Below are 12,071 nucleotides of genomic sequence, written 5' to 3' on the forward strand. Positions count from 1 at the left end.
AATAGGAAATGAAAAAAAAAACCCCACAAAACAGTACCAAGGAAATTTCCATGTTATCTTTGTTTTGGTAAGCAAAACCACCCCACTAATTGGAGGAGATTAAATAAACTAGTGCTTGTACCTATAAGGCTTAAATGAAATAATTAACTGATTATATAAACTAATATTTTTGTATTACTGTTTCTTTTTAAAATACTGGGGTTTTTTTTGTTAGGTTCTTATTATTTTTAAATTATTTTAGATTTCTTTTAAATTATCTGTGTGAAAGCTTTCACTACAAGTTGTCTCTCTGTTCTTTTTTTTTTTGTTACTTTCTGGATTGAAACTTAAGCCCTGTCAAATGTAATCACCATTCATTGATTTCATCTGCAGCAAAGTTGCCTCTTTTCTTCTTTTGCAAAAATGTTGGAAAATTTTCTGTATTTTTTTTGTATTTAAGGTCCTTCACTTGAAAATGATTCTGTTTCCTGTCCCAGATATCACTTCATGCCGCGGTTTGTGAGATTTCTTCCAGGTAATGTTTGTATTATATATCGTTATACAAATTAGATCTGAAAAAAGCTTTAAAAAAGAAACAAAACCCAAAAACATCCCTATCCCCCAGGAGAAAACCTCCACAGAAAAACCCTTATTGCAAGTCAAATGGTTCAGTCAGTGCAGAGATCTGGTGCTTCTGCCTGAAGTCTTTAGTGCTTGCAGATGGTTTACTAAGAACTGGAATTCAGATGGACAGGCCAAGTCCTGCTTCCAGCTTTTGTCTCTGTTGTCATTTTAGGCAGTGCTGTGTCCTCCTTGTCCTGCTCTGCGATGGTGCTGTGGCATTTGCAGAGTGCTGTTATCTAATCTCTCACATTTCATCTCCCACCTGCTCTTCAGGATACCATGTGGTTAGATTACAATTCTGGATGTGCAAGGGTCAGCATGATTGGGCACCCCTGAGCACATGCTCTTCTGATTGTTTCTTTATCCTAATGCAGGCTTAGACCTTGCAGCAAATAGCGATAGACAAAAGCCATCGTTCCAACACAGTTCAACCCTGGCCTGCCAGCCAAGGACAAGATTCCATGTGGAGCATTCAGCTCGTTTTGAGTGAACAGTTTACAGAGGCATTTAACACATCCTAAGATACCAGGACAGACTTTCAGTTGATGTAAATGTCATGGCTCCATTGGAAATGTGTCCTGCTGAGATCCTGCCAGTGATTGCTCCAGGAGGGTTGTGTGGACAGAAGGATGTGTTTCAGCTGTGGGATTTAGGGTGCAGATGAAATATGGAACAACCTTCATCAAGAGAGCTGTGACCTGGAGGTGCTTTCTGCTTTGGGCTTTGAAACTTAGTTGGGATATTAATTATAGCTGGAGCAAAATGAGTTTTGGCTCGTTACTGTGGAGAGTACTGATGGCTAGATGACTGTATTTCTAATTGTTGTTCCTTCCTGGATACACAGCACTGTTCAATCAGAAGCAGAGCTCTGAGGCTTGCTAGCAAACATTGATTTGGTTTTGCTGAAGCAATTTACAAAATAAGCCATCAAGCCACATGTGGCTGATTAACTTGACCTCATCACAAAATGAGAACAAGTTTGTCCTGCCTGGTTTGTGTAGCTTGAGGGTGCATTCCTGTTCAGGGTTTTTATATTCTGATTTTTTTTTTTTTAATTTTAGTTTAGAAGTCAGCTCTTTCTGTGCTATTGGGTTGTTTACGGATGAGGAGGGATAAGTCTCTAAAATATGTATTCCTGTATGCTGCTTCTTCTTTAAGGTCCCCAGCCTTCTAACTCTTTTAAAAGTATCTTTTTCCTGATATTTCTGCATATATAGTCGCCTTTTAGCATCTTTTTGACAGGGTTTTTTTTTAATCAAGCTTTCATTTTTTATTGATTATTTTTGAGATACCCATGAAGATTTTTAATTTTCAGAGAGTGGAAATCTATTTCCTTCAGGTATGCTTGCAGAACAGTACTTAGGTCTAATCAAAGAAGATGTTGGTGCATCAGATCTCCACACATCCATCAGCTGTCTCTTTAAAGATAGAAATGAATTGCTGATTTCCCATCCCCTCTACTTTTTCTTTCTTACTTTCCTAACATGGTCTAAAAATAATGAGGTTTGGGATGTCAAGTTTTCTATGTGGATTTACTTGGGGACAGGCCTTGGGGTAGCTCTGAGCTAGTCATACCAGGTTTACTGCGATGCATAGCATGCAGAACAGTTGCTGTATTGTATTGCCATAGATTTTTATGGTGATAAATATATTCAGAGAGTAAAAGACTAGAAAAAACACATTTGAGGTCCCAAGTACTGCATATTCTGGCCCAGAAAGGGTCTCAGACTTTCATTTAGCACAGCAGTCTATCGCAGCCTGTACACAGTCTTCAGTGGGTAAGGATACTACCAATTTTAGTGATTGGTATATGTGGGCTACCTCTTGCATAAGAGTAAATCCAGTTGCTGACAAAAAACAGTCTTGTAAGTGGAGTCCCCCTTCAGTTTGAAGGAAAACTTTGCACATTTAAAATTCTGTCCCTGTAGCTATTTAGAAGTGTTTTCTATTTCCAGTGAGGTTTGGGGGTGTATCTTCCCCACTTAAGATTCCCTCTTGGAGTTTAAGTGAGTTAATTGTTCTGAGAGGCCAAGTTACACCATTCCCTTTCATCATTTCTATGCAGTAGTGCTGGAATCCCAGCTGAGGTAAGAGGAGGGCTTGTACATGTCTTGTAGGGAACATCATCTTACACAGTGCTGCAGTTGTGCAGCAGCTCTGCAAGGCTTTTCCAGTGTGCCTGGGATCACACTCCTTGTGCTGTGGTGTCATCCCCCATATTGCTCTAAGGTGAGAGAGAGAATATACTCAGTGGCTGGACCAGATTGTTTCTGCTCCCTGGGGGAGGGAAATCAGCATTTGTGCTCTGGGGGGATGAAACTTGAAGATTCCTCTGTACCTATGGATTAACACCCTGCTATTAAAGGAGGGAATTGGAGAGATGTATGTCAAAATTAAAGCATTGTGGTAACATGGAGTGACTTCTCATTTACGTGAGCAGACATACTGAATTTGAATAGCCAGTGTCTTCTGAGTGGTGATCTGTCAGGACCATCACTCACCTTTCACGTTTGCATATTCACATCTGTAGCTGGCTACCTGAAGCCAATCAGATTATAGTGTCTTCTTGCTACAAGCAGCCTTTGCTGTGCATTTTTCCTGGGGTCTCAGAGGTATTTAGTAATTTTCACATGCCCTTGATTCATTTAGTGACAGAAGACAGCATGAGGCTCTTTAGTCTTCATTACTGCAGTTAGAGCATGTAAGCACTACAGATGAGTTTAAAGTGCAGGGATAGCTTGCTACATTCATCCAGAAGTATTCTGTAAAATTTTGAGTGTTCTTTAAAACTGCTGCAGAATGCCTAAAGGCTTTTTAACTGCTGTTGTAAAAAGAATGATAAAATTGTGAAAAGGAAGATATAACTGGACACCATAACTGATTGTTCTGCCTACTCATTTTAAAGTTTATTCAGGCAAGTTAGAAACTTCAACTTTACAGTACGATGGAACTGTTACTCTCTTCACCATTACTGTTACTGCTTTAGTTTAGCAAAGTTTTTATGCATGTACAGTATTCATCAGTAAAACATTTGCCTTGATACTTGTCAAATCACTTAAGCATTTTGCATTTTATTTTGCTCATACAAATGGTCTGTATTCTGCATATTTTCTCTTCTGCACATGCTTTAGGAGTGAATCTCTGAAATGTGTTTTATTTATTTATGGTTTTAAGATGGAGGAAAAGAAGTACTCTCAATGCATCAGATTCTTCTCTACTTGTTACGATGCAGTAAAGCTTTGGTGCCTGAAGAGGAGATTGCCAACATGCTTCAGTGGGAAGAACTGGAATGGCAGAAATACGCAGAAGAATGCAAAGGGATGATCGTTACCAGCCCTGGCATGGTAGAAAAAATAAATAATTTTTTGTTTTTGTGAACAATCCAATGACATGTACACGTCTTGTTTCAGAGAGTTTGTCACAGGCTAAATTAGAACAGGAAAAGGTGACCAGTGGCAGTTGCTGATTGCAGTAGGAACAGTTTATTGACTTGTTCCAACCCTGAATTGTCCCTTCTGCTGCTGTACTGAAGGGCGTATTTTCAGATGGGCACTGTTTCAATGTGCATGTTAAAAGGAACAGCTATACTTTATGTATGTAAAGCTTCCCTATTTTCTCAGACAGTTTTTATGTGCATGATCTCATTCTCTTTTCCCAGACACAGCACCAGAGAAATAGTAACTGTTTGCTATTTACTTTCTTCTTCCTCTTTTGACCCCCTGTTGACAGCTCTATTCCATGTGTGCTATCCTGATACTGCCTTGAATATGGAAACGGTGTTTTCTGCTTATTTCTGTGTTGCTCTCACTCACACTGAGGAATTTTGTGTACATTAATTAATGCATGTATTAATTTTCAATGCCTAGTTTGAAACCCCTAAGGCCTTATTATTTTTGGAACAATTGGTATTTTAAAGTACATGTTCTCTGAGCACAGCTTCTTTCAACTCCGGTGTTTATTAATTCAGCCCATTATTCTGACTTTCACTTTTAAGAAATGTGGGTCACAAGAATAGATGAATGTCCGCTAAAAACTGCAGGGGTTGTATTTGTATAGTTTGGTCAGTATTGCAAAATGGTATCTTAGTAGTAGAGGCATATTTTGGACCTAATATTTGCAACTGACATGCAGCTTTCTAAGTAGTAATACCTTTCTTTTTCTGACTTCATTTTCCTCCTTTGCTCATAGCTCAAATTTTTAGTTTCTGAAGAAAAAGTGTAACTTGATACCATGCCTAAGAAGGAATTTAGTTTTTCAGCTGAAAAACCTGACCCCAAACTGCAGCCAGGGTGACATGCTAAATACATTGTCCAAGTTCATAATTTAAAGTATGGCAGCATAACATTTAGTAAACTACTTAATAAGCAAATAATAACTTGGGTCAGATAATTTTTCCATTGATTTCACTCTGAGTAAAGTAAAACTTTTTAAACAGCAAGAAAATTGGACTGTTTCTGGGAACATGAAATACAACAATACACATGAACTCTCACTGTGGAAAGTCTACCTCAGCTGCTTTAAATTAGTGGTAAACCAGAATCCGATAGTAGAAATTGTTAGACAACCTGAACAGCCTTAACTTGCCTGTGGTTTCTGTGATACAAGGTACATGCTGGTCCACAAGTTGTCAGCATCTGAATGGTATACACCAACATAACTTGAGTTATTTTGCTGAAGATGTGCTGATTTCAGCTAGCTGAAAACTCACTTTTTTGTTTAGCATGAACGAACGCATGTATGTTCGTCCCTTGTGTCATGGAACTCTAAATGTCTGTGTGTACAAGGCAGTGTGATTTGTGAAGTGGTAGTGTTATTTCTGAGGTCTCGTGGGATTTTTTACTGGCAAACTTTGCATTCTACGAGGCAGTGTTTTTAGAGATGTGTGTGGACATTAAAATATGTAAGCATAAAAGAAATCTGTAGCGCTTTGAAATGTGATGTTATAATGGCATCATTAGTACATGTTTTTTCTTTCAAGATTGCAGTGACCTTCTTCTTAATTTGTGGATTTTTCCTGTGTGTTGCAGCATATTGTACTTGTAGGAACCCAGAGTGGAGAGAATATTTCTCTGCCTGTTTTGAGGGTTTTCACCCCCCTGAACAACACAGCTTTTGACCTCTGTCTGTGGAAAAAACTGCCTACTCTTAGAGAAGAACTAGAAACTACACAGGTGTAAATTAGGTGATTGACTAATATGTAAGATTGTCACAGGGTTAAAAATTTAGAGGTTTTGGGTTTGTTAATGTAGTAAATAGATGAAAGCAAAAAACATCAAAATGGAGGATTGTTGTTGTTCTCCAAACCTCCTTCTTCTTCTTCTACATCTCCATATTCTGCAGTAGAAATAGTTTGGGATTATTGGACAAAGAATTCTGCAGTTCCTGGCTGTGTTACTGAATAATTGGCAGAAAAGTAAAAATAATGTACGTTTTTAGTAACCATTGGTTGATTTACCTTTAAAAAGCCGTGTAATCTTGATAATTGGGCTTTCTCCTGCATTCTCTGCCTTGTGCTATGTCTGGATCACGCTAGTGACTCTTTTTCTCTGATAAGACTTAACAAACAACCATCAAGAAGCAGCGAAGGCTGAGAGTCCCGTTTGTCTCTGGAACTCCTAGCAAGGACTTTAAAAACTCCCTCCCATCAGGAGAGGTTTGATTACGGCACGATCAGTGTCAATACTGATTATGAATGTAAGTGAAAAACAGAGTATGAAACTATTATCTATGCATTTTGCAACATTAGAAGATAAAACAGTTCTGTTGGAGAGACAATGTGAAACTATTTCAGAAAATGACAGCTCTTCAGTTCAATTATATCCATTTGACACAGCAGAGTAAAAACACTGAATTTTGTTTTGCTGCACAACATTTCTTCAGAAATAATAATTCCTCTTGTGTTCAAATCTAGGTTTTATGTGTGTGTTTTATTTTTTTCAGTGGGAGGTGTATATATATATATATATATATGCATGGTGGAGAAGGGAAAAAAAGCTTTAATAGGATATAAATCCCACTTAAACAACTAACAATGGTTCAGCATTGTTTAAAATTATTTAACTTATTCATGGTGGTTTATTAATTCAATGAAACTTCGTGTTGAAATAGATTGAGAAGTTCACAAATTTTAGTCATCTTTCATACTTCATTCTTCCTAAAATATTGATGGTTTTCTCACTACTGCATAGATAGATATATATATTAACATACTTCTGTGCTACATCTGCATGCTATTTCATGTTGTGTTCTAATGTCAGCAGTGCCTTGGTTGATGAGATTTGGATAGGAAACAAAAATAACAGGTCTCTGTTCTGCTAGAATTTCTTTGGTTTTGATGTTACTTTAAAGGCAAGGTTGTCATTATTGGATAGTCTATCAAAGCACTTTTAAAAGAGCACAGGGATAAAACTCTGGAAGAATAACATCTAATTTGCTTGCATCCTGTCTGCTGGTGTGCAATTTATACTTGATGTTTCTGTATGTTGCTGTTTGTTCACTTAACCTTCAGAAAGGGCACTGGAGAGAAGGCTGGTGTTCACGATGAAATAAAAAACCATAGCCCAGCTACACCCCTCTCATAACTGTCAGTGAGGGAGCAGTTGTGATTAAGGCTTGGAGAAGTTCTTTTGTCCTGGTTGTTATCAGCCACCTGTGAACAGCTGTGTAACTGAGGGACAAAATGCAAGGCAGTGTCATGGAAATGAAGAGAAGGAGTCTGGTTTTGAGTGGTCCTGAGATCACACATTTGACACAGACTATGTGCATAGTGGAAGATTGCCTTTTTACACTTTTGAGTATCTCATTGCTTCTGTTTAAGTATCTAAAGTGTGTCTGTATTTTTTTTTTTTAATGTATTGATTATAATTGGTATAATTGAGTATAATTATTGTTTCATATTCTGTTAATACACCAGTCCTCTGATTCTCAGAGGATTGGTGTATCAAGGCTGCTTTTTTAAGGGGGACAAAGATGGGAGAAGTTCCTCATTTTAATATTAATGTTGGGGAGAACCAACAAACAACTTATGAGAAAATAAAAACTTTTCAAGCTGGCTTTGTGCAACCCCCAAAATAACAGATAAATATCAGGACTTTAAGCTCTTGTTTAGGGAACAACATTCTGTCTGCTACAAATCCTGGCCATTATTTTCTTTAGGTTTTTTTTTGTTCTAATCCTTTTTTATAAGTGCTGTGGGCAAAACCTTTTTATTTTTTTCTTTTTTTTTTTTTTTTGTGAACCCAGCAGCTTTAACTAATTTTAAAAATTTAACTACCTATGTTAAATCTTAACTAACCTAATTTTTTTTTTTTTTTTTTTTGGCTGGGGACTTGTAACTTTATGTTCAGTCATCTTGTCTAAAGGGAAGCTGATAAACGTTTTTCCCTTGGAAAATATTTCTGTATCTGAAAGTCAAGCTTTTAAGTAAGTTTTTGTTTTTCTAGAATAGATTGTAATTGTGGCCATATATAGAGTTGACTTTGCTTATCCATGCAGAAAATTATTCCTGTGAACAGTTCTGCCAAGGTGGTTTGGAGGGTAAAAGCTTTGTTCTTGACACAGTTTTTGTTGTTTTGTGAAGAGAATGGTGGGAGCTGTTTCTGTAACACTGAAACTCATCTTTGAGAAATTCACAGTGCTAAATGAGAAGTTTTGAGATGCAGGTAACTAGAGGTAATGCCCTTTTTCTGAAACCTAAGATAAGCAGAATATATTGGCCTATTCCAGCTGATTTCAAAGTGGGGAGTCAGCAGGCACATTGCAAAACAGCTTGACAGGTAAAGGAGAAGTTGTTTACTTGGAGACCAACTGTGCCCCTTCAGCTGAGTTTTTAAATATGCTGGGTAAGTGATGAAGAGCTCTGTGAGCAGCATGTCTGCTACGGTGATGTGCAATTACTTACTCTACATTTATAGAGCTGAAGCAAAAGTTGCCTTCTTTTCCACTGTCCTTTTTAACAATAAAAAGAACTTCTGTTTTGAACTGTAAAAAGGGCAAAAGTCTCTTCATTATACAAAACTGTATTCCTCCTTGTACACATCAGCATGGGAGCCTTTTCTGAGAGTAGCATGACAGATTTTTTTTTATGCTGTTTAGTCTGTGTGATTGAATGGATCTAATAATGCCTTCCTTTGCTTTGGGAAATCATGAACAGAACTAAAATTAGAGAGGTAACCTGATCTCAGCAAACTGCTCTAGCATGTGGGTTCTTGGATGCCAGAATGCTAATCCTAATTTTTATTTCTGGTGTGATGCTTGACCAGAGAAAGTTGTTTTAAGTTCTTGGAAATAGTCAAAGTAAATTTCCAGATGATTAAAATTAAAAGGCCTTTTTTTTTTTTCCTCTGAGTGGTAGGTCAATTAACTTTGTTTCAGTTATTGTTGTTGCTAAATGTTTATAATAGTATTAGTGATTGGTTTAATGTGCGTATTATTAAACTTGGAATGTTGTTGCTTCATGTTTCCTGGATAGTGTGGGATTGAGGCAGTAAATTTTCCATGAAGCTGTTGTCAATTTAGTTGTATTTTGTTTTTTTCTCCTAGAAACCAAGCTCAGTTCGTATTGATCAACTGGACCGCGAACAATTCAATCCTGATGTAATTACTTTCCCTATTATTGTGCACTTTGGGATACGACCTGCTCAACTCAGTTATGCTGGAGATCCTCAGTAAGAAGCTTTTCCTCCTTTATTTTGTTCAGGGACTCATTACTGTTGTCATTCATGCCTTAAATAGGGCTTGGTTATGTGCTTAGGTGAGTCTGATACAAAGCTTAGTGCTTATGACACTGGGCACAGGCTCCTGCAAATATAAGGTATAACTGTTTCTCTGCAGTAATTCAGGATCTGCTGAAGTAAACGTGCATGTATGTGCAGTATGATACTTCTTAACCTGAGAACAGCTCTTCTGGGTCCAGCAAAAGGTGGTTCCTCAAGCTCCACATTATTCCTCTGAGAGGCCAGTGGTGGGTTTTCAGAGAGAGGATAACGTAACAGGAAGGCAGAGAGGGAGAAATGGTTACCCAAGCTTCCTAATGTCTGTAGCATATAGACTCCTGAGCTAGAGGATGTCTTTAGGTCATTTTGTTAAACAGCCCTGAATTGATGTTTTTAAATTTCTCAAATCACTGTTTGAATCTTTTTATGCTACTTGTAGGGAGAAGATTTCAGGTAATCACTTAACCAGTACTGTTGTGCATCATATGCAGAAGGGCTGATTTTTATTTCAGAGCTGCTACTTGATTGTTTAATTAGATGTTCTTCAGGTCTCATATCTAATGAGGAATAATATAGCCAGGTTCTGTTTGATTTCTTCATGATGTTTGTTTCTTGCATACTGTTATGTCCTACTTAATCATCTCTTTCTATGCTTTGAAGGATCATGTCTACATAGTGTTTCCTAGCTTGGAAGCTCTTGCACCCATGCTACTTTTCTCTGTACTTTTTATATCCTGATAGAGTTTGAGAGGAATGTATAGAAGGAGTGGAGAGGGAATCAGGACTTCAGGCAGAGCAAGAAATACTGTTTCACTGTGGATTGATGAAGGGATGCGAAAGTGATGATTGGATTTTGTTCCCGGTTCTTTTCTTAACCTCTGACAATTTCAGGGAACTCTTCCAGTGATAGGGACATCTGCTTTCTGCATGACGACAGTATAGAGCCTGTCTCTGGTGCATGTGTAGTTAAGGTTGTCTTTTTCCCCATTGCTGTGGTTTAGGATTGGTATTCCCCAATTCAGTACTCCCACTAAAGAGAACCACAAGCCACTCCCTTCCCCTTCTGCTGAGAGATGCAAGAAGGCAGAGATCATGGGTTGAGGGAAGAATGATTTACTGGAAACAGCAGTGAGATAAGAAAACAAACAGTAACAGCAACAATACTAATAACAAAAATGTGGAAAGAGAGGGTGATTTATGTCCAAAATGCTCACCAGATCTGCAGTTTTATTCTTTTGCAACTGCTTGCTGAGAATTTTAAACCTAACATGGCAGGAAGTGGGAATACTGAGTTCTAATCCAGATAATAAAACTTTTTTTTTTGCTTTGATCATGAGTTTTAATCCACTTTATCTTTTAGTTTTCTTGTTCATCAAAAGGAAATAATTAGACCCAAAAATATAAGAATTATCTCTACTTTGATGCTGAATTTATTAGTATTTGTAAAGTTCTAGTACTTTTCATTGAAAATAGTATAAAGAGACAAAAATTATTCTTCCCACACCTTTTTATTTTAACTTTCTTTAAAATTTACTTGTGGGTTTGTTTTTTGTTTTGGGTTTTAACCTCGGAGCTGCTTATACAAAGTAGGTATGTTTTGTCTTGTCAATGTAACAAAGCCTTTTTTTGTGAAAGACCTCTGTGGTGCCATCATAAATGTTAGGCTTAACTCTGGTGTATGTGCACCCAGAAGAGATTTTCCTCTAATGTGTCTTTTCTTTGTGAAGTTCTAATACAGAATTTTTTTGTAATGGTAATATGTTTATTAATTCTCAAACTTAATTGCAATAACAAAGCTTGTTTCACCCTTATCAATACTAGTAAAAAAATGTGTATTGGAGATCACAGTTTCAGGTTCTTATTTTCGGGTTGAAACCTCCTCAAGGCATTTGTACTTTTCGTTTTGGTTGATTTGTTCGTTAACTCATTTTTCTTTTTTGGATGTTGATTTGTCAGAAATAAATGTGCTATTCTGCAGGTTGCAAAAGTGCAGTGAATGGAGCATGAGAAAAATCTATGGATTGAGCATTTCAGATGTGTTTGTAGACTGAAAAAATATCAGTATCTCCAGAGGCAGAGAGTATGCATTCAAGAATGCTGCAGAGAAATAGCTAGGAAAAAAAATGCCAATAAGAAAAGATTTGTTTATGTATCTGTGAATGTGGGATGGTGAGAAGATGATGAAATAGTAAAAGAGTTGCTGCTTCATTGACTCTTAAGCCACTAACGTGAACCCTTCCTAATAAAACCACTGCTCTAAGTTGGTGCTGAGGAGGATCTTCTTCTATAATGTAAATACGAAAAAAAAAAAAATAACTTGGGTAAACTTCTTTCCTCTGGTCTCTAATTCCCTGCTTCCTATTCAAAGTCTGATTTTATGGGTTGTCCTGAAAAAACTCTACAGAGGTGACATTTTGAAGGTAGCATTGTTTCCTAAGGACACAAGGTCCGTCATGATTCTCTTGGTTGCTTCTCCCACTGTAACTTTTGAACCTGTTGGTGAATTGCAGCTGAATGTAATGGTGGGATGTTGTCTTCAATTGGAGTAAGTTCTTACAAGTTTGGTGAAAGTTTGTGCTAGGTTATTGAGGGCCTCCCACTGAGGAAGAAGTTGTTACTGAAGTTCATGTGTAATTAGACACCACCAAAATAAGGCTAGATGGCTGGAGAAAACCAGAAAACTTAAATATGTGCTAATCACAGAAATAACTTGAATTGCTGATTCCATTCAGCACAAACCCATAGGGAACAAAA

General features: G+C 37.3%; 1 protein-coding gene across 1 annotated transcript in view; it reads left to right on the forward strand.

Annotated features, from left to right (window-relative positions):
• DROSHA (drosha ribonuclease III) overlaps window positions 1-12,071 on the forward strand; it is a 74,795-nt gene that overhangs the window by 22,149 nt on the left and 40,575 nt on the right. The window contains 3 exon segments of the mRNA XM_039548420.1: window positions 440-514; window positions 3,778-3,947; window positions 9,145-9,269. Of these exon segments, the coding sequence (XP_039404354.1) occupies window positions 440-514; window positions 3,778-3,947; window positions 9,145-9,269 (370 nt within the window).

Source organism: Corvus cornix, chromosome 2 (genome assembly GCF_000738735.6).
Source record: "Corvus cornix cornix isolate S_Up_H32 chromosome 2, ASM73873v5, whole genome shotgun sequence".
NCBI lineage: Eukaryota > Metazoa > Chordata > Aves > Passeriformes > Corvidae > Corvus > Corvus cornix.